This window comes from Lepidochelys olivacea, assembly GCF_965140295.1.
Source record: "Lepidochelys olivacea isolate rLepOli2 genome assembly, chromosome: 5".
Taxonomy (NCBI): domain Eukaryota; kingdom Metazoa; phylum Chordata; order Testudines; family Cheloniidae; genus Lepidochelys; species Lepidochelys olivacea.
The window spans coordinates 42549462-42572248 of NC_140415.1; the positions used below are offsets into that span (position 1 = coordinate 42549462).

General features: G+C 44.3%; 2 protein-coding genes across 5 annotated transcripts in view; one reads left to right on the forward strand and one right to left on the reverse strand.

The window, feature by feature from the left end:
* Window positions 1-9138, reverse strand: part of SGTB (small glutamine rich tetratricopeptide repeat co-chaperone beta) — a 42306-nt gene extending 33168 nt beyond the window's left edge. Inside the window, exons 1-4 of one of the 2 annotated variants that reach the window (XM_084627815.1) lie at window positions 8975-9123; window positions 7309-7430; window positions 933-1036; window positions 43-112 (exon numbers count right to left, since the gene is read on the reverse strand). In XM_084627815.1, the coding sequence (XP_084483941.1) occupies window positions 43-112; window positions 933-1036; window positions 7309-7408 (274 nt within the window). In that variant the 5' untranslated portion in view covers window positions 7409-7430; window positions 8975-9123. Of the gene's footprint in view, window positions 1-42; window positions 113-932; window positions 1037-7308; window positions 7431-8974 lie in introns of both variants that reach the window. The other variant, XM_084627816.1, reaches the window with a different exon arrangement.
* The window catches only part of NLN (neurolysin), a 62062-nt gene continuing 48384 nt past the window's right edge, over window positions 9110-22787 (forward strand). Inside the window, exon 1 of one of the 3 annotated variants that reach the window (XM_084627814.1) lies at window positions 9110-9269. Coding sequence is in view for 2 of the 3 variants with exons in the window: in XM_084627812.1 (XP_084483938.1) it covers window positions 9237-9277 (41 nt within the window). In the remaining variant the exon portion in view is untranslated. Of the gene's footprint in view, window positions 9278-16570; window positions 16824-22787 lie in introns of those variants that run through there. The other 2 variants (XM_084627812.1, XM_084627813.1) reach the window with 2 other exon arrangements.

Consider the following 22787-nt stretch of genomic DNA (forward strand, 5'->3'; position numbering starts at 1 on the left):
AGCTACTCCAGACAGCATGACACATCCTTATCAATTACGCACCTTCATCCTTCAGCTGGTCAGCCTTTTCAATATCTTCTGGCAACGAATCGGAGAGAGGCAACATGTCATTCTACATTAAAAATAAACAAATAAATAAACCAGAAGTATATTCTGATTCAGGTCTAGGCCCTGGCTACATTAATGGCTTCTTCCACAACCTTCATCCTGAAAGGGGTTGTGTAAACACAGATACCTTTTAGTGATTGCACCATTAGACCTTACGTCAGCAAGCGATCATACCATTTCTGTAATACACACTAGACCAAGATAGTTGTCTGTTCCCACTTAAAAATCTTACAACAATATTCCTCTGCCCCAGGAAAGTGGGGTTTGTTTTTTTTTTAGTATGACCTCTGATATCCCCATTTTCTTCCTCCCAAATTTTCTCTCTGCTTTCCTGGCGCCAACAGTATTTTTCCTATGTTGGACCCCTTTGAATTTTAAAAGTATAGCTTTTAGTCTTACCTAAACTGGTGGTATGGAATACTTTCAGAGACTACATTTTCTCCATGGAGGGGATACGCACTGGAGCTGGGGACAGAGGGACCAGGAAGCTGTGGCTGACCTCAATCAGTTTCTAGTCAACTGTCTTTGGAATTGCAAAATGCCTAAGTTTCACTGAGGGCAAGTATCCTTCATGATAGAAAGAAGCCCATTCTTTTTAGTAACATATTTTACATGGGTTATCTTTGATTTGACTGAATTTATGTCCTGTCAGAGTCCAAAAACTATCCTGTTCCCCTACCTATTACAAGAATTTCATCTGAACATCATTTTTATCAAGTTTCCACATTGTTTTGACATATATAACATTTTAAGATTCCACACCATAGTCACAATCTTAACTGGCTAATGATAAAGTAACCCTAAAGACTAAAATCAATTCTTACCTTGTGAAAAGAATTTGAGAACATTTCTGTCAAGTGCTGTGGCACTGCAAGATGCGTATCTTCTAGGCTAATCTTAAAAACAGTCTCCAAACACTGAATTGCAACTTCAAAGAAATGAAATCATGATTAAAAAAAAATCATTTTCTCAATAGAAATGTGTAAATAAAACTAACTAATAAAACTAAAAATAAATAAGGCAAAGGTACGCTTCCTGACATATTTGTTGGCTAATTAAGCCTAAAAACAAAAGGCAGTTCTTTGGAGAAGTTCCCCCAATGGAAAGAAAAAATAAATAACCTATTTAGTCTCTACTAGGCAACTTTGCAAGGCAATAGAGGCAGAAGCTCTTTAGTGTCTAGATATAGCTCAGCCACCAAACTTAATTCCTCACCCAGACACACTTCTTTTAATACTCACTTTTTTTTTATTCCATTTTTGACCTACGACTAAATTTAAAAACAAGATAAAACAGTACATATATATGTAATGCAGACATATAAACCAGCTACACATAAAAAACTGCTATTTTTATAATTGTCTACTACATATAATTAGATGCGTGAAAGCACATTTCTGACATTATGTGTAACACAAAAGATGGGCCAATTCTAAACTGAAATATCTAAGTAATAATTACTGTTTTCAAATGTGTCCATTTTTACTATGCAAACCAAAGATTTCTACTAATAGCTGCCTCATTAATCATAGGCTCTCATCCTGCAAAGGAATCCACCTGCGAAGTCCCTTGCACTCACACAAAGTCCCACTGATGCCCGAGCCTAAGGATCCACAAGAGCAGATCCCTTCCCAGGATCAGAGGGCCCCAATCCTCCAAACATTTAAGCAAGTTCATAACTTTACTCATGTAAACAGTTCCAATTATGTCTATAGGACTGCACATCAGTGACATGCTTAAGTGTTTGCAGACACAGTCAAAGACTGTAATCTTTATACATAGCTTAGAGAGGGTGTCTCATTCATGTATCTTAAGGTTATGGGGCAAGTATTCAACACATTGTGTGGGAATCCAGCAGCATGACTCCCATTAAGGTACATTGTCTGCTAGTTTTAGAATCAAAACTGAAAAAGGGTATGAAATGTTTGTTTTTTTTAAAACGGATATGAATAGAAACTTATTCTTATCGGTTTTTTTAAATATTTTAATAAAATTTAATAAAAACAGGGTGGTTTTTTTTTTTTAATTTAAACCAGAGATAACTTCAAGAAACCAAATTCAAATCAGGGTCTGAACTTCCCAAAAGTTAAGGGGGCATCAGGATCTTGGGTGTTGAGGGTCCATTCTAATTTTAACTTTCAGATGTGACATTGTGAATCTGAACAATGATAATATTGAGCTAGTGTAGGGGAATCGGAAAGGAAAATCTACTAAAAATTAACAATAACTGATGTTAAGGAGTCTGTTTTTTATCGTCCCACCTGAGAGAAATGTTAAAAGTAAATACCCAGCATAAATGGTAAAATGTAAAATAGATTTAATTATAACATATAGTAAGTTAAAAGTAACAAAAGTAAGTAAAATTCCTACATATTTTATGCTGACAATGACTCTTTAATATTGATTGGGTACATGACTAATTATTAACACACTGCACAGAAAGTTTGCTTCTGTGTTCTGTAATGTTAACCAGGTTCTGTGTCATTCAGTAAAAAACAATTCAGGGTCTGAGTTAAATTCCTTCTCTTCCTTGCACGAGACCTCAACGACAAGAAACGTAATTATGGTAAACTGAATATTGATTTTATCTTGTTAATGAAGATCTAATGGTGAACTGGTGACTTTCAAACTAATTTTATTTGTAACCTATATTCAAATCTTATCTTCTGAGGTGAAAGGCAAGTAAAATATCCCACTGCATTTCCATGCAGTACATGTTCTGTGAAAAACTTCATGCACAATTCCATTAACAATAATGTGAATTATATCAATAGTACTTTTATAATGCCTACCAGAGAATCAATGGAACCGGGTATCCAGTTTCTCTTAACAATTTAATATAAAGTATTAACTGTCATATATAAATAATAAATTGGGGCTTTCCCTTGGAGGGTAACTCAGCAACCCATCTGCGACAGAGTGCTGAGTCATGACAGACGAATCAGCACTCTGATCACTGTAGCCTCATTAGTTTCCCCAGCAATAGCTGATTGAAGAAATAGGAAGGAATCAGAGGGGGAGGCTGGATGAGTTAAGGAATTAACTGGTGCATCAGCTGACTAGCCTGATAAAAGCTAGGAAGTGTTGTGCGGAGGACAGGATTAGCTGTGCCCAGATTGAAGGCGATCCCAAGGAAGCAAGACCTCTCTTCCTCTCAGAGCCCTGATGAATAGGGGCTGAAGGTCATAGGAATTAGGACTCTTGTTTTGCGCTGTACAGATGTTGGTGGAGGGGGCTTGACTAAGTTATACTGAGTGGACACTAAAGGAAGAGAGTCTGAGCAGTTCCTGGGGTGGCCACGGATGTGGTGGGAGGACACATACTCCATCACACTTATTTTTATCCTCAGGCAATCCCTTTTCTAAATGCCTCACCTCATTTTTAACTCAGCCTAAGAACAGAAACTATAGGTTAAAACACTTAAAAAAAAATTTCAGTTTTCACTCTTCTCACTTTTGGGGGGGAAACGCATTAAGTCTATGTGACGACTCCTAGCTCCTCTTCTTGTTTGTTTCTGTTCCAGGAAGGGGGGAAGAGAACTCTCAATTCTAACAGATCACATTATGCTTACATCAAATATTCTGGATGTATTATTAATATTAGAATACATTTCCATGGTAGAAATAACTGGCTCATATATTACAGTGAGCTCCCACAATTCCCATTTAATTGAAAAATTAACACAATCTGAATCTTTATAATTCCTCTGCCACAAGTTTAACAAATGTTAGTACCCTTACGGGATAAAGCAATGAAACAGACGTTTTGCTCCCACTGAATGATAGTCTCCTGCTGCTATGTAAATGGCAAACCAAAACTAAAGACTTTATTAAAAATAAAGGTGGAGCCAAAGCACAAATATTTATTTTCAAAATGGGAGAGACTGATCTTTTGACAATGTGTAATTTTTTAATATACTAAGCAACCAGGGTGAAATCTTAACCCCACCGACATCAAAATGGAGCCAGGATTTCACTCCAATTATATGCAGCAGTTGCAATTATTTGTCTGAAGGATATTTGCATGGAATAGACGCCACTTGCTCTCTGTCCCACTACCACACTCCTGCTATCTGACTGTCACAGGCAGATGAATTCACCCCAGAGCAGAGGGCTAGGCAAGGTTTTCCACACCACTTAAGACCTCAGTGAAATTCACCATGATTCACAGGACCATTGCAAGGCCCTCTGCTTTACCTAAACCACAGGCTTTGCGGTGGTGGCCCTTACCAGGATCAATCACGTCTTACACTACCTGTTGGTGCAGTGTATGAGAGGTCACAGATTCCAAGGACAGAAGGGACCACTGTGATCGTCTAGTCTGACCTCATGTAATAATTGGTAATAAAACTTCCCCCAAATAATTCCAGTTCAAAACTACACACTGATCCCACATATGCAGGTGCTGAAGACAGCAATGAAGTGTAGATGCTGGAATGGCCAAGGGAAGAACAAAAGCAGCCATTTAAACACACTGCATAAATGAGGTGGAAGGACTGAAGCTGGAGAATCAGATGCAAGAGGACTATTCTATTCTATTCAGGCTTTCATACCATGCTCATCACCATAGTTTCTGAGCACCTTCCCGTAATGCATTATGTGACTGTTTTCTCTCATTCTCTCCCCAGCGGGAGAAGCATTTGTAGTGGAGAGTCTTGTTTTTGGTAAGGTTTTATTTATTTTAAATACATATTTCTGTTGCTATGTGTTTGCCTTAGAGGAAGTAAGATCAAAGAAATGCATCTTGCACTCAGAGCAGAAAGTATTGAGGTTTGTGTTGTTCTTAGTTTTTGGGAGAGTTTATTCCAGTCTCAGGCCGTTCCCCATCCACACATGAAAGTTGTGTCTCATGCACAGATAATCTTTACTCTTGTTGTTGAGAGTTCCATTGTACCAGAGGAGTTGTCAACCAGAGACTTTGTCCTGGCTGCACCCAGCAGATCCAGACCCTGGAAATGGCAGGGTGCGTGTCACCTCCCCAGTCCACCCTCTGATTTCCGTTTATGCAGGTGAGTGAATGTCACAAATGAAACATGCAAATGAGCAGTCCTTCTACACTGGGGTGAACTTCACTTATAGTCTGATATACTTGTATGCTTCAGCCAATCAGAGTACATTTTATCAATAAAAGATGGCTTTGAAAAGCATGCTATACTTTTATTTTGATAGTCTTCAACTGGTTGATTTTTTTTTTGTATAGTTTGTTTGGTATTTGATAGTTAACAATTATACAATGCTTTACAACCCCACAGCACACTGCAAGGTACACAAAGTACCCATGTACTGCATGGACCAAATTCTTCCCTCACAGCCTTGTTGAGAGCTATGTTCACACATTCATGGGCAAGATTTGGTGTGACATTTATTCCACATAAAATAAAGTTAACTTCTATTGCTAAAAAAGGATCAGCTATACAGATTGGTTGGCACAGATGCTGTATAATGTAGCATATGGTACCATATTTTTGGCAACATAAAACTCTAAAATTAGGACTTCACTTCTCTGTTAAAATATGCTCAATTGTGGAAATGTTCAATTTTATCTCTGAGCATTTACATGCCATTAAAAGTATTATAATCCATTTGTTTAGAAAATAAATCTCTGTTAAAATTGTAGTTCATTTGCCTCATGGCAACTCTAGCCAACATCTGTGTCAAATAAGTGATCAGTTAACCCTTCTTAGTTACAAACCATCAACATTTAACGGTATTTTATTAAAAAACAATATGAATAAAAAATTCCTACTTCATAATTTTATTTCTAAAAGTGTGGCCTTTTTATCAACTGGAAATAAGTTTTTAACAGGTATTGGGATTTTTAAATTAATATAGTTGTTCATCGCATATCAAATGCACTGACTATTTCAGCTTTTGTTGTTAAACTGAATCTTTAAAATATGTTTTAAAAACAACAGTATAGAAAACCCAAATCTCTCTTTCCTGTCCACATTAGTGAACAACTGTGTTACATACATCTAGTCTAGTAGAAACCATATCTGAAACCACGTTTACACAAGCAGGGAATCTGTGATTGAACGATATGTTTAAACATGGCTCAAGAAGAGTGCACACTAAACCAGGTTCTAAAAAAATGTAAAGAGTCAGCAGGGAAGGAGTTAACCATACTCAAAACTTTGGTAAAGGCATGTCTGCATGGGGGCACTTAAGAAAATTAAGGTGAATCAACTAAACATGTGAAGTCAATGCATACAAATTAAAGCATGTTAAACCCCTATTTGGATGTTCCTATTCAGGAGTAAAGTGGTCTTAGTTTGCTGTAACTTAATCTTCCTTTGCCAAGACAAAAATATATCTGTCGAGAATCCTTACCACTGTGTGATACTTGCAATCACTGATAACAGTCCTCTTCCGCAATACTGCTCTTACAATAAAACATGTTTGTCAAGACATATAAATGGTGCATTCTTTGTGCATTCACTCTCAGAGGCCCAAGCCTGTCCTCAAATAGTACATAGAACTCCTATTAACATTAACAAGAGCTCTTCATGTGCATCAAGGTAGAATATGGCTGCTCATGATTTAGCCCCCCTCCCACTCCGGCCCCTGCCCAAACCCTGCTTGCCAATACAGATGTTGTTGACAAAAGTGTTGTTCTTCAGTGTGTTATCCACAGATGATAGCACATGAAAAATTGAGGGAAATCAGGCATGAAAATTGAGTGAGACAAAAGCCAGTCCACATCATCCCCCCAGTGGCTGGGACAATGGTATTACCTAATTTAAATCCTTAGCATAATTGAAAGTGCTAGTTGCTCAGAAATAAGACAATGCAGTGCCAATAACTTTAGGACCTCTTCAAATTTACACAGATTTTAGGATTAGAATCTTGTGGACATGTAAAATTTTAATCTATTTCAGAAATGAAGATCTTTTTCCTTTAATAACAAAAATTCTAAAACATTTCACAAAGTTTTTGTGAAACTCCGACTCCTCCCATTTCTAATCCAAAACTGGCAACTTTCCTTGGAAATAGATAAACCGACAGAGAGAATATTGGAATCTACAGGATAAGGAAATAAATTGTTCAAATAATAACAACTTCCTGACATACAAGAGACAAAATACAATAATTTTATCATAAGACAACATGAATAATGAATATAGTTCATTCACATTGCTTTTTGTCATGATGTATATGTCAACCAACCTAGCATACAGATTATGTGGCCTTCAGTATTTACCTTCCAAGCTTTCTTGTTCATCTGAAGTGAAAGCATCCAGCTGACTCTGTTCTCTCAAGAAATGGATGACCGCATATACTAGGCGTTTGACTGATGACATTTTAGAAGCTTATGAACTTCACCTAAATTATAAAAATAAAAATATTAAAAGAAATATAGAGACATTTTTAACATTGATAAGAATGGTACTTTAGGGCCAATCCGTGAATACTCTGCACACCCCAAAGTCCCATTAACTTCACTAAGAATTTTGGATGTACAAAATATGCACCACTGAATATTCATCAAAAAGCATATCAAGAAGGGTATCACTAGACATTTATTTATTTCAATCAGATTCATAAATCATAAGGCCAGAAAGGACCATTGTGATCATCCAGTAGGACCACCTGCATAAAACAGGTCATAGGACTTCCTTGAATTAATTCCTGAAGGAGTTCATAAAAGTTTGTTATGGGTAATTTAATCAATTAATTTTGCTCAAAAATACAGTTTTGATTTCATTACTAAAGCACATGCAACTGGAAGCAGGAACACTCACTCAAATAAAAAATAATTTAAAAGTACATGGACAGATGTCTCACCACTGGCATAATTATACACTTCCATTTTCTGATACTGTGCTACAGAATGGCTTATTTTCTCTTTAGACTGAAAACTAAAACACTGTGACCTCAGTGCAAACTTGTGATTAGTGACATGCTGCTGACTCAGCCTGATTTGCATTCAGCATCTATTAGGAGTTATATAACTTCTCTTTGGGAGGAAAATTAGTTCTAACTTTTTCTGAGTTTTTTTCCTAAACCACTAAACAGAATTTATTTTTGAAAAAGAGCAGTGTTTACCTATGCTTTAGAAAAAGAAAATCTGAGATTTAACATTTAGGCAAAAGGCCACACCTGTAAAAAGCATCTTTGTTTACAGAATACTGGTTATACTATAGATGTGGTTCAACCATCTTAAGCAGCCATTCAGGAGCCTAGCAGAAGTGGGTTACCTATTTGAGGTGATGTGCAAGTAATAATCTTACAAAATATACCAGATATTTTGACCCTACTTTCAAGTGATCCTTTGAAAGAAGCTGCATGCAGTAGAGCAGGTTTCATTGTATACGGTACAGCAAAGATCACAATAATATACACTCTATACACTCATAGGAATCTAAGTAATTGAAAACATATATAATACACACATTCTAAAGATCATTGTCCATTAGCTTCTCTATGGTTCACTACGTGCATTGACATGCTGTATATTAGATTTGACAGACGCCCCCAGTCCAAGGCATCGCAACAAGCTCAGCAGGGGCAGGCACCAGCCAACGCTGCCCATCTTCAGCCCCAGGGCTCCTTGGCAACCAGCTCAATCGCGCAGCTAGCCAATCTGGCTGAAATGGCTTTTCTCACCCATCTGCTCTGCCCCAGCTCAGGGTGTGGTACCCGGGTCCGAAGCAGACGGGTGGGGGCGGCTGCCGCCCGGGAGACCTTCCCCTGCATTGCCTCGCACGGGGAAGGAGGCACAAGGGATGCCCTGCTGCACTCTCCCTTCCCGGAGAGACTCTTGGAAGAGCCCAATTCCCCCCAGGCGGCAGCATTATTCCCGCTGCGGCACGGGAGCGCCCACAGCGCAGCCCCCGCACTGGGGAGGGCGGTGGCGGAACCCTTACCGTGCAAGGGACGAGAAGCCCGGCCGGAGCAGGGCTGGCTGCTGCCGCTGCCGCAGGGTTCCCCTGTCCAGATGCTCCCTCCCCACGGCGCTGGCGGAGGAGCTCCGTAGTTGCCGCGCCGGGGCGGGGGGAGCGTGGGGAAGGCGCGGCCGGCGGAAGTGGATGCGCCGCTTAGCGAAGCCGACACTTGCCCGCGGGCACATGGCAGCGGAGCGTGCGCCTGGGCTCGGGCGCCCTTAGCAGCTGCAGCCCCGCCGCCCCCATGTTCTCCCTGGGCAGCGCTGCGGGCCGAGCGGTCAGCAGGTAGCGTCGGGGGCCCGACAGCGGCTGGGGGAGAGTCTCGGGCTGCTGCGGGGCCCGCGGTGGGTGGGGGGCGTCTGAGGGGCCGGGGAGATGAGGCTGTCGGGCTGGATAAGGGCGACTACAGTGGGGGGGCGGGGTATCTGAGGGGGCGGTGGGGATGGGGTGTTGGGCTGGACAAGGGCGGCTGAGGGTCCTGCCTACGCCCCCTGCCCGCCGAACCCCTGCCCTAAACCCCTTTCTCACTGAGGAGGGCGTGTCCTGCGCCGCTTCCCTTCATGCGGGGTCATCCCGTTCCTGCACACAGCCATAGCGGCGCCCCTGCCCCCAAGCTTCTCCCCAACCGGGGGTGGGGTCCCTGTCTGTCCCCCTGTGGGGTAGCCTGGCAGCAGCTGCTCTGGCTTCCAGTCAGCTCAGGAGAGAAAAAATCTGGTTCCCCCAAAGGCGGTTGGATTTGTGTGTGATAGTTTCCCCAAGGCACGTTCAGAGGCCCCAGATGAGAGAGGCCAGGAAAATAATAGTGCAAGAAACATTAAACCATGCGGGATTGCTTCCTTCAACGTGTCAGACTTTCTACGGCCTGATATAACCCTTGTTATTTAATGACAGGTTTCAGAGTAACAGCCGTGTTAGTCTGTATTCGCAAAAAGAAAAGGAGTACTTGTGGCAACTTAGAAACTAACCAATTTATTTGAGCATAAGCTTTCCTGAGCTACAGCTCACTTCATCGGATGCATACTGTGGAAAGTGTAGAAGATCTTTTTATATACACACAAAGCATGGTTGTGGAAACAAAGCATGGTTTGTGTGTATATAAAAAGATCTTCTACACTTTCCACAGTATGCATCCGATGAAGTGAGCTGTAGCTCACGAAAGCTTATGCTCAAATAAATTGGTTAGTCTCTAAGGTGCCACAAGTACTCCTTTTCCTTGTTATTTACAGCACCCTCAGGTGCAGTATCGATCAGACAGGGTCTCTGCCTTGAAATTCTTGCAGTCTAGTTAGTTCCAGACCTGTAACAACAGAAATGGGCAAAGAAACAATGGAGTGGAGACAGGGAGGAAGGATGTGGTTAGACCAGTAAGATATTTTCAGCAAAGGCATGAGTGCAGCCAGATGGAGCAATTTCTAATTTTATATATTAAAATAAATGTCATTAACTCACTGCAGCTAGTTGCAGCAGAGGGTTTTAAATGAGAAAAGGTTTGTCTCTTTGTGGGCCAGTTCAGGATAGATGTTCAGGGCAGTGTGAAAAAAGGCATGTAGACTATTGTGGAAGAAGTGGACAAATGAGGTATCACTGGAGGAGATGAATGAAGGGGGAGGATGGGCATTCCTCCTAGGGCCTTGAAAGTAGGAACAAGAGACCTTCAAGGTGGGGTCAAGAAGCTTATGTAATGGAGAAAGGGAAGACAATGGACGGGTTCACAATGTAAATACTTTGCAGTAATGAGAAGACAAGATATTTGTTTTGAATGGAACTAAATTTGAGTGAAAATGAGAGGTTACCTTTGCATTATTGGACATTTGAGAAGTAATGCAAATACTGTGTACATAATACAAACGATATGTATATCCCTTGCACATTATCATTGCTGTCCTGTCCCAGAGCTTTTGGTTATGTCCACTTGTGGTTAAAGGGACACTATCAATTTAGAAATCAAGTTTCTGTACTAAAAGTGTTTACCTGCTTTTGTTGTAAGTAGTTCCGAAGGTCACTAAACTGGAAAAGGGGGGGGGGGGGAGAGTTCTCTGTTTGTGTATTTACAGAATTGTGTGTACAGACATTTTCACTGTTTTTTTCCTATATATAAGCTACTTAGTTTCCCCTGTTTAGATTTTTCAAACAGGTGAGAGAAAAACACACTTTTTAAAAAAATTAACAACGGGCAGAAGGACAGGAAGGAGTAGGTGTGGTACCTGAAACCGCAAGTGGATGTTCATCCTTTTTACGAGTTTTAAATTTAGAAGTTTTTATCTCTAATGCTTCACTGTGGTTTTTCCGTAAAAACTAATTTTACCTCTTTCATTTCCCAAATATTGCTTTTTTTATCTGTTTGTAAATAGAATTGGAAGTAATATGGTAATTTTTATTGTTTCATAACTCCTTTGCCAATCTTTACTTTAGTGTCCCCACCTTTGCTGAGCTAACAAGAGCAGCTACACTGAACTCGGACATGTAAGGGGAAATCCTACCATCAGACTGTCTGGAGTGGCTCACGGCCATGAGTGCCAGCCTCAAGGCAGACTGTCAAGAAGCAGGGCAGGGATCCCAAACTGGTTGTATGTTCTATAATTAGATTTACCAATCCAGTAACAAGTATGAACCCCTAAAGTATCACAACAGTCTTACCATGGAGTTACAGACAGACTCAAATGCCCAAAGAGACTATCTTGTCACCCAGGCAAGTTGGTTGCTATACACCAAAGATCACAAAATATTCAGGTTGCTTCCAGTCCCAAGAGACCACTCGCTTACCTCCCCAGATCAATCTGTACCGTAGATTTCTCAAAGACAACACTTGTAGCCAATCCTACAATTAACTAAAGTATTTATTAACTCGGAAAAAGAAATTAGCATTATTATAACGTTTAAAGCAGGCAAGCATATATACACAACTGAGTTACAGTCTGTGGTTTGAAAAGGTGACAGAGTTGTAGTGATCTGTCGGCACTAAATGTCTTTTAGGGCTAACCAAGGTTGACCCTGGGGATCTCTGCTTCTGGTTCGTAGTTCTGGCCCTGTCAGGGTATGTCTGCACAGCAACTGACACCCGTGGCTGGACCATGCCAGCTGACTTGGACTCGTGGGGCTGTTTCATTGCTGTGTAGACTTCTGGACAGTACTTAATTTGTAATGAAAGAGGTGCTGGACTTAAGCAATTAGGTACCGAGACTCAAGCAATTTTTATATTTTCATAACTGACACAGCAAGCCCAGAGGTGGCAGCGGGGGTATGAACTGCCAAGCCTAGAGGTGCCAGGGCTCAGCCCTGGCAAACCCTGGCACAAATTAAGCTCTGCTTCTGGGCCTGGGCTGGACCCCAGGTTCTGGAACCCTCACAAGGCCCTAGAGCCAGGGCTCCAGGCCTTGCCTGGAAGTCCACACAGCAGTGAAACAGACTCACAGCCCAAGCCCCACGAGCCCAAGTTGGCTGCCACAGGCCAGCCGCAGGTGTCTAGCTGAGGATATGTCTACATAAGAGTCCAGACAGCAAAAGAGAGATGAAAAATTTCCTCATCAGCTATTTTTATTTCTTTTTTTTTCAGAATTCAAGCTGATAGGAAGAGCACTTTTGCGTATAGCTTCTTTATAGATGTGAAAGGGCAGTTAACAAAGTCTTTGTATTGTGATGTCCCACAGTGGCTCGTAGTTTTGATAGGCCTTTTTGATGGCTAGAAGACGATCCCTCCTGACTGGGTTCAGTTTCAGGCCAAAAGGTTTTTACAAAGCAGAACCTTAAATATTACCTTATAGCAGGGGTGGCCAACCTGTGGCTCCAGAGCCGCATATGGCTCTTCAGAGGCTAATATGCAGCTCCTTACCTCAGCACTGATTCTGGGGCTGGAGCTATAGATTCTAACTTTCCAGTTTGCTGGGGGGTGCTCACTGCTCTGCCCTAAACCCTACCCCCACTCCACCCCTTCCCCCAAGGCCCCTGCCCCTTCCCCTGAGCCTTGCATGTCGTCGTTCCTCCGCCCTCCCCCCCATAGCCTCTTACGCATGTGAAACAGCTGATTGTGGTGGGCGGCGAGAGGGGGGAGTAGGTGCTGATTGGTGGGGGCTGCCGGCAGGTGAGAGGGGCTGGGGAGCTGATTGGGGGCTGCTGACTTATTACTGTGGCTCTTTGGCAATATACATTGGTAAATTCTGGCTCCTTCTCAGGCTGGCCACCCCTGCCTTATAGCATGTGATAAAGATATAATACAGGGGTCAGCAACCTTCAGAAGTGGTGTGCCGAGTCTTCATTTATTCACTCTAATTTAAGGTTTCGCGTGCCAGTAATACATTTTAACATTTTTAGAAGGTCTCTATAAGTCTATAATATATAACTAAACTATTGTTGTATGTAAAGTAAATAAAGTTTTAAAAATGTTTAAGAAGCTTCATTTAAAATTAAATTAAAATGCAGAGCCCCCCCCGGACCGGTGGCCACACCGGGCAGTGTGAGTGCCACTGAAAATCAGCTCATGTGCCGCAGGTTGCCTACCCCTGATATAATAAGTGAGATTAATTCATGCTGCAATTTGCAAGCATTTCATAAAGTCTAAACACATTGTTATAAGTTCAGTATTCATCTTAACCATACTAATGCACAGGTGAAACAGACTGGTTTCCAGCAATGAATTTGTCAGTGCTCAGCTGAGGCCTAAAGCCTTAGCAAGAGCTGGTACCTACCTCTGTCAGCATCACATCCCATCAGAAGTTCAGCATACACCTGCAGAACCCACAGTAATATAAATTCCCTACATTACTTTTCTCCTTAGAACAACTTACAGGGAAAATGAAAATCTCAATTCAGAGCAAATTTCTAGCTGTGAGAACTCACCATAGACAAAGTGGAGATTTCAGAGTCAGCATCTAATTTTACCAAAACTAATATGAATACCGTTTGCCAACATCATCTTTTTCACCATAGGGTCAAGAAGGGTTTAAATCAGGGGTGGGCAAACTACAGCCCACAGGCTGATCCGGCCCACAAGCTGTTTTAAGCTGGCCTGAGAACTGCACCATGCAGCTTGGCCTTGCTCTGGCTGGGGCGCTGAGTCAGGGGCCACACCACGCAACTCGGCCCCACTCGGGCCAGGCTGCTGGGTTGGGGACTGCACCAGCGGTTTGGTCCCACGCCGGCCAGGGCACAGGGTTGGGGGCCGCACCATGCGGGTCCGCACCGCTCCAGCTCTTACGTGCTCCAGTGGCCCCCTCTGGTGTTCCAGTGGGAGCTGCAGGGGCGGTGCCTGCGGATGGGGCAGTGTGCAGAGCTGCCTGGCCATGTGTCCATGTAGGACCCAGAGAAGGGACATGCTGCTGCTTCCAGGAGCCACTTGAGGTAAGTACCGCTCGGAGCCTGCACCCTGAGCCTCTCCCCATGTCCCAACCCCCCTGCCCTAGCCCTGATCCCCCTCCTGCTCTCCAAACCCCTCAATCCCAGCCCGGAGCAGCCTGCTGCACCCCAAACCTCTCATCCCCAGCCCCACCCCCGAGCCCGCACCCCCAGCCGGAACCTGCACCCCTGCCCCAGCCCTAATGCCCATCCCACCCTCCGAACCTTTCAGTCTCAGCCCAGAGCACCCTCCTACACCCCAAACTCCTCATCTCCAGCCTCACCCCAGAACCTGCACCCCCACCCCAATTTTGTGAGCATTTATGGCCTGCCGTACAATTTCTATTCCCTGATGTGGCCCTCGGGCCAAAAAGTTTTCCCACCCCTGGTTGAAACACTTCAATACACTTGAAATATTCAACAAAAACATGTGAAGAAAGCAAACCAAAATATAGAGTAATTCTCTTGCCATCTTACTTCATCCTTTGGCAACATTCTTGTGCTACGTCTACAATAGAAGCTAGGAGTATGATTCCCAGATTGTGCACATATACTTATGCTAGCTCTCATCAAGCGAGCATGAGTATAAATAGTGTAGCTGCAGTAGCACAGGCAGCTGTTATTGCAGCACAGCTTGGCTATACCAACTACGTACCCACCATTTTCAGGAGAGTTTGTACTCGGCGTGACTAAGCCATGCTGCTGCTTCCCATGCTAGTGCAGCTACATTACTATTTATACTTTTGCTAGCTTGATGAGAGCTAGCATGACTATGCGTACACGAGCAGGGAATCACAGCCCTAGCTCGCAGTGTAGACATAGCGTCAGTGAGCAGAAAAAGCCTGAATAAGGGCTGTGACATTCTGCTCAGAACACCCAGAACTGTAAGTCATTGTGTTAGCCCTCTGCCTCAGTAAAAGTGAGTTTTGCTGGAGGTTAGACTGTGTATCAGCTCCCTGCCATGCTAGTCTGTCTGCTTCACCAGCAAACTCCTCAAGACTCTGCCCGTCTTAACCTTCCCATGCAGGTAACCATCAGTGAACCCCAGTTCCCCAAAGATGTCACTCTAGTATACAGTCCATCTCACTGGACACACTCAAATTGTTTGCTGCCTTCAAATATGCAGAGCACGCACCAACCTGTTAGTTTAGCTGAATACTCCCACTTCAATCTGACAGCACCGAGATAGTTTGTAGTAAACCTAAGAATAAATGTATTAAAGAACAGAGATTTTAAGAGATACTAAGCAAGAGAAAGAGACATATAGTTACATGCAAAACAAAACATGCTTTCTAGTGATTAAAACTTAATTCTAGCAAGTTATATCTTTGTCTAAAACAGTTTCTCACTTGCCGCAAGTTATCAATAGCTTCTGCCCTTCAGGCAAAGGGGATCCAATTTCCACAGGCTCAAAGGGTGCTCTTCCCTATGGCTCCTAAGTTGGCGGTTCTCAGCCGGGTGTCTGCAGCCTCCTGGGGGTCCACAAGCACTTTCAGGGGCTGCAGAGCCCTGGGGCTGAAACCCAGTGCTCTGAGCCCCAGCTCTGAAGCCGGCGCTGCCCCAGCCGGGAATCACAAGGGGGTGATCAATGAAAAATCCCAAGTCTGTTTTTTAAGCTTGGTCACCTGGGATAGGGAGAGCGACTGACTTTACTGAGGCTTGGAGACAATGAAAGCAAGTCTTTGGGTATAAACAATGCCTAAAGTGTGTGTGTGTGTGTGTAAGAGATAGAGAGGGCGGTAAAAACCTTAAAACTTGAGGTGGATTGTTGGAGGGCACAGAGATTCTATCAGATCTAGTGCCTCTAGTAGCCCAGCCCTTGCTCCACTCCCACACGGGCAGGCAATGCCTGTTCATCGGTCAAGCGTCCTAGCTCTGTCTTTGAGGGAAAGGGCAGAGCTGGCTGAGCACAGAGAGCAGCAGGTCTGGGTCTGCAGCCTAGAAACTGGGATGGGGCCAGGAGAAGCCATGGGCAGGGGCCGCGAGTTATATCTCCACGTGGTGCTTTAGCACCAGCAATATTCAGAGCCCAGGAGCTCAGCTCCACCAATATGCCGGGTGTCCCCTCCCCGACCCCACCTACCGCCCCCACCCCCCCGAGTGTCCCCTGGCCCACTCTTGCGCCCCGGAGCAGAGCGTCCCTGCCTCTGCCTCTTAGGTGAAGCTCCATGCTGCCTCCCTGCAGCAACTGCTGCCGCAGGGTCCTAGTGCCCCCCAGCCACTTCCAGGGCAGACTGACTGAGCCTGCCGTTCCCCTCAGACCCTTCCCTTTTCTGGCGGGACCCTCCACCAGCACAGGGGGGGCCCCTGCCCGCAGTCACTGCTCCTGCCGCATGCTGGGCAAGGGGAAGCCTCATCCCTCACCCCCAGTGAGGCTACAGTCAGGGGCAACAGCAGGGGAGGAGGCACATGCAGCACCCCCCGGCACCCACCATGGGGGAGGCGAGGGAGATTCCTGGACCTGAGTGGGGCCCAAGGAGCACATGCAGAGACAGTGGTGGGGGTGAGTGTGCTGCTGCGGGGGCGGGAAAGGGGGGCTCCTCCCCCAGAGCTTGCTGCTGCCGGCAGGGAAAGGGCATGGGGGGGGGGGAGTCCTCTCTGGCCCCTGTCCCGGAGCAGCCTGCCTGCACCCCAAACTCATCCCCAGCCCTGCCCCACCCCAGAGCCCACACTCCCAGCCAGAGCTTTCACCCCCGCACTGCACCCTCTACCCTATCCCCTCCAACACCCCAAACACCTTATCCCCAGTCCTAGCCAGAGCCCTCATCCCCCTGCACTCCAACCCACTGCCCCAGCCCTGAACCCCCTCCAACACCACAAACCCCTCATCTCCAGTCCCAGCCAGAGCCCCTAACCCTCTGCCTGAGCCCCCTCCAACACCACAAACTCCTCATGTCCAATACCAGCCAGGGCCTTCATCCCCCCGTACCCCAAACCTGGGTTCTGGGCACCACCAAAATTTCTACAAACCTGCCACCCCTGGCCATGGGGGCACAGACCCTCACCAGCTGCCAGCCCAGCACCATCTAGGGACAAGCTCAGAGCTGGGCTGGCAGGAAACAACAGGGATTGGAGGGCGGAGGTAGCACCCGGAGAAGGCCAGCACCCCCAGCATGGGCCCCAGAGACTGAGAACAGCTCCTGCCCCACAGATTCCCCCCAGCCCCACTGTGTAATTCAGAAAGGGGAGATTTGACCCTATTAACTCACACAGCTGCTTTTGAGCTAGTTTTAAAGAGCAGTTATCCATTTAAGAAACTGGGGGCCAAAGTCCCTTTGCGACAGGACTTGAAACAAAGTTCCACTCTACCAAAGCTGTGTTTATTCCTTGTTCTGTACCATCAGTTGTCCCAGATTCTACTATGTTGGCAGCGAGAGCACAGGTTTTCAATCCTGTACAAATCTGATGTACATCACCTCCTGCTCAGCTGTAGAGCTGTCAGTGGATCCATCAGCAAGCACAGTAACAAACCTGGATTTATATATGCATTTCTGAGATGCTTCCTTAGGAGACTTTGTGATTGTTTATATAAAGTCTTTCATTCCATTGGTGTTAATATAACTTGTTCAAGATTAAGGGCACTTTTAGCTTCTAAATTAGAATATTTCAGAATGAAGTCCTATCTAGAGGTTGTGTAATCAGCGTTAAATGAGGTATTGGACCTTTAAATCTCATTGCATTTTATAGAGCAGTCTAGTAGCAGGAGATTCTTGTGGAAAATAACTTATTTTTTTTTTGAATGTGTGGATTTCACTTGAGCAGGAGAACAGTCATGTATATGTAGAAAATAATTCTGAATGTATTACAAGTAGGCTCCAGTTATTGGAAAGCATCTCATATTTCACAAAACAATCTTTGACATGAAACCAGTATATGTTCTGCATGAATTCTGGAATGTGTACCTTAGCATTCTCATCAGCTTGTTTTACATTCCAAGTAGGGTTGCCAACTTTCTAATTGCACAAACCTGAACATCCTTGTCCTGCCCCTTCCCTGATGCTGAGGCCTGCCCCTTCTCCGATACCCCACCCCAGCTCACTCCATCTCCCCTCTCTCTGTCGCTCACTCTCCCCCCACCCCCACTCACTTTCACCAGGCTGGAGGAGGGGGGGTGGGGTGCAGGAGAGGGTGAAGTCTCTGGCTGGGGGTGCGGGCTCTAGGGTGGGGCTGGGGGTGAGAGGTTTGGGGTACAGAAGGGGGCTCTGAGCTGGGATCAAGGGGTTCAAAGTGTGGGAGTCATTCCCAGCCACTGTGAGCTACGGAGTGGGTGCTCAGAGTGGGGCACGGGGGCAGTAGGTGAAGACCCCCTGGCCACCTCTGCACCGAGGAGCCAGACATGCAGTCTGCTTCTGGAAGCCACACGGAGCCAGGGCAGGTAGGGAGCCTGCCTTAGACCGGCTGCGCCGCTGACTGGATTTTTGGCATATTAAAGTCTCATGGATTGCTTTTAATAGTCACTGGGCGATTGAGGCAGATGCCGGTCGACTCCCAGCCAATCTGGGAAGGTTGGCAACCCTAATTCCAAGGCTTGCTGGTTCAAATTGATGGACTCTGGTTTTCCACTTTTGTTTTAGCCTCCAAATTCAAAAGGATGGTTTGACATACTCCATAATTTTAATTTTCAAAAAAAAAAAGTTGTATTTGTACAGTCCTTACACGAAGGTGACTAAAATATTTGGTGTGGCAGTCAGAGCTTGCTTTTCAAATTAAATAGCTTCTCTGGCCTTTGCAGCAGCACTCAAGTTTGCAGGTGTAAGGCTCCAATAAAGTATAAATGGAGATGCTATCTCCTTTATCAAAATTATGTTTTGCAGAAGTAACAAGTAATCAAATTTTAGCTTGTTGGCAAAATATACTGTTGCTTAGCGTTCTGGCAAAAATACTTGCTTTTGAACCATCTGACTGTTGCTTACAAGTGTTATTCTTGTTGAAAATCCAATTGTGTCTTATAGGGGCTGCAGCTGCTACTACGTCTTGCTAAATTTGAGGTTGTAAAAGTTGCTACACAACCTACACTGATTTGGTTGGAAAAAATCTGGTTGTTGCTTGGGTTTTTTAGCTGGCAAATTTAAATTTTTCTTTGGCATTCCGGTGACAATAATTGCTCTTAGAACTCTTTGGCTATTGCTGAAAATCCCATACCAAATTTCTCCCATCTTCTTTCCTGAATCCTCGCAGAGCTGCTCAGAGCACCAATGGACAGCACATTCAAATCTGCACAATACAGTTATCATAATTCCACCGCCATGTTACTCCAGATAGAACACATCAAAAAGAAAGGTAATGAGAGCAGGAACTACACGATGAAATCTGAGGCATCCCATTGTATTGGCCCTAATATAAGTTATGCAAAGAGGACTTCAAGCAAAGAGACAAAATTTTAATTTTTCAAGTGATCAGAGAGCAAGCTCCATATTTCAGCAGATTTTGGAAACCTCTGTTGAACATTAGGTACTGAATTAGCATTAGCCAGTGCTTAACTGACAATACAGGGGTGAAAGCCTCCTGGTTTTGTCTCTGTTCAAGTGGGACACACCCACCCCCTAACTTGGGACAGGGCTCTACAGGGGGGAAATCATAAACAAAGAACTTGGAAATGGTTGAAAGAACAACCTTAATGCACAGAGGGAGAGGGGCAGGGTCAGCAGAGAAGCAGACTAATCTGGTCCCCAGAAGGATGACGGTATTTAGGATAAGATGGGTCTAACTCTTAGTGGGAACTGCTAAGCTGTAGGTAAGATAATATGCCTATAGGCCTTGCTTTCTTTTAGCCCTTTTCTCTCTGACAACTGTGTTCCAATGGATGGATAAATAATATTTTGTTTTGAAGAAACTGGTTGGAGTCACCTTCATTTTCATAATGATCACTGCTCCTGAAGGAAAGTTTCTAGTAGGGGCTAAACCTGTTGAGAAAACGAGAATGGTAAAAAGGGGTGCCATTACCTGGAAAGCCAGTCTAAAAGTGGGGTGAATCATAGGATTCCATTGAGAGAAATGAAAGGGCTGGGCCTATCACTTGAAAGGGGAGCTGTAGCAATGCTATGACTCACCAGTGTGGCTCCTCCTGCTGGTTATCTGGGAATTAGCTCTTTTCCAGTTTATGGAGTGCCCTCTGTAGGTCAGTGTCTCACCTGCCACTGGCCCCATGTCCCTCCCAGTGCCCTTTACCCTGGGGTTCTGCCTCAGTAGTACCCCCACACTCTGGGTCTGCCCTCCCAGAGGAACCCCCAACCCTCTAAACCCACCTTGCCTCAGTGGCTACTGCCAGTCATCGTCTAGCTCCTGCTCACTGGGGCAGACTGTAGTCTGGAATGGCCACTCATCACAGGCAAGGGGGTAGGACCAGCTGCCTCTGCCTAACCTTGGGCTGAACCTCTGCAACCCCATTACTTGTACAGGCCTTCACCAAGGTCTGTAGGGTTTACCAGGCAGGCGCTCTCATTGCCCTATCCCCAGCCCTTCTAGGACTAGAGTGAAACTCCTTGGTGTCTGGCCCACAGCCCTCTTATAAGGGCCAGCTGGGCCCTGATTGAGCTGGCCACAGCTGTGATCAGCTATTCACTCAGCTTCCCCAGCTGTTCTTAATCCCTTTTACCCAGCCGCAGCCCTCTCCAGGACTGCTTTTAACCCCTTCAGGGCAGGAGCGGGGTGACCACCAAAACACTGAGTGAAGGGTCAAAGGCTTACCCTGGAACTGTGACAAGAGGAAAATACAATTCCTTTTATTTGGCTGCAGATGAAAGAAGGCCTTATTGAAAATAATAAAGCTAGCAATGGTATTTTATCCAGGAAGCCTGTCCTCTGAGAATGTTCTATAATGAAAAAGGCCAAATTAGTCAAAAGTTACTTTAATACTGTTAACAAAACAAAGGCACCGTGAAGTCAATGGGAGATGAAGGGGTGCTTAGCATCTTGAAAGCTTTGGTCCCTTTATGCAGAGGTGTGAGGAAGATTTCAGTATTTCATTTCTTGTTGTCTTTTCCCTAATTATTCAAAAATATCCACGGATTTCTTTTTTGACACTATTTTATATTTAATTTTGTCTGGTTCTTCCATGGTGTCATCTTAGGATTTATGTCCGAGGTTCATTCACATATGTTGCTCACTCAGAATCACTCTGCAGTTACTGAATAGTTGTTATGGAATATATGATTCGGATAGTTAATAAGTCTTTTATATCTTCACTTCACTTCTGGCCAAATTTTATGTTTTCTTTTTCCTTAAAGCTTTTAAAATGGCTTGTCAGGCAAGCCTTTGTGTTTGGAAATAAAACTGTAATTTCCCAAGAATTTTAGGCCCTCAAGAGGGTAAAGATTTTATAAAATTCTGATGTCAACACATGGTCTATCTTTGGTTCCACAACAGTTTTACAAAAAGAAAAGGAGTACTTGTGGCACCTTAGAGACTAACCAATTTATTTGAGCATAAGCTTTTGTGAGCTACAGCTCACTTCATCGGATGCATTCAGTGGAAAATACAGTTGGGAGATTTATATACATAGAGAACATGAAACAATGGGTGTTACCATACACACTGTAAGGAGAGTGATCACTTAGGATGAGCTATTACCAGCAGGAGAGGGCTTGGCTAAGGGAAAACCTTTTGTAGTGATAATCAAGGTGGGTCATTTCCAGCAGTTGACAAGAACCTCTGAGGAACAGTGGAGGATGGGAGGGAATAAACAAGGGGAAATAGTTTTACTTTGTGTAATGACCCATCCACTCCCGGTCTCTATTCAAGCCTAAGTTAATTGTATCCAGTTTGCAAATTAATTCCAATTCAGTAGTCTCGTTGGAGTCTGTTTTTGAAGTTTTTTTGTTGAAGAATTGCCACTTTTAGGTCTGTAATTGAGTGATCAAAGAGATTGAAGTGTTCTCTGACTGGTTTTTGAATGTTATAATTCTTGACATCTGATTTGTGTCCATTTATTCCTTTACGTAGAGACTGCCCAGTTTGGCCAATGTACATGGCAGAGGGGCATTGCTGGCACATGATGGCATATATCACATTGGTAGATGTGCAGGTGAACGAGCCTCTGATAGTGTGGCTGATGTGATTCGGCCCTATGATGGTGTCCCCTGAATAGATATGGGGACACAGTTGGCAACGGGCTTTGTTGCAAGGATAGGTTCCTGGGTTAGTGGTTCTGTTGTGTGGTATGTGGTTGCTGGTGAGTATTTGCTTCAGGTTGCGGGGCTGTCTGTAAGCAAGGACTGGCCTGTCTCCCAAGATCTGTGAGAGTGATGGGTCGTCCTTCAGGATAGGTTGTAGATCCTTGACAGTGCGTTGGAGAGGTTTTAGTTGGGGGCTGAAGGTGATGGCTAGTGGCGTTCTGTTATTTTCTTTGTTGGGTCGGTCCTGTAGTAGGTGACTTCTGGGTACTCTTCTGGCTCTGTCAATCTGTTTCTTCACTTCAGCAGGTGGGTGTTGTAGTTGTAAGAATGCTTGAGAGAGATCTTGCAGGTGT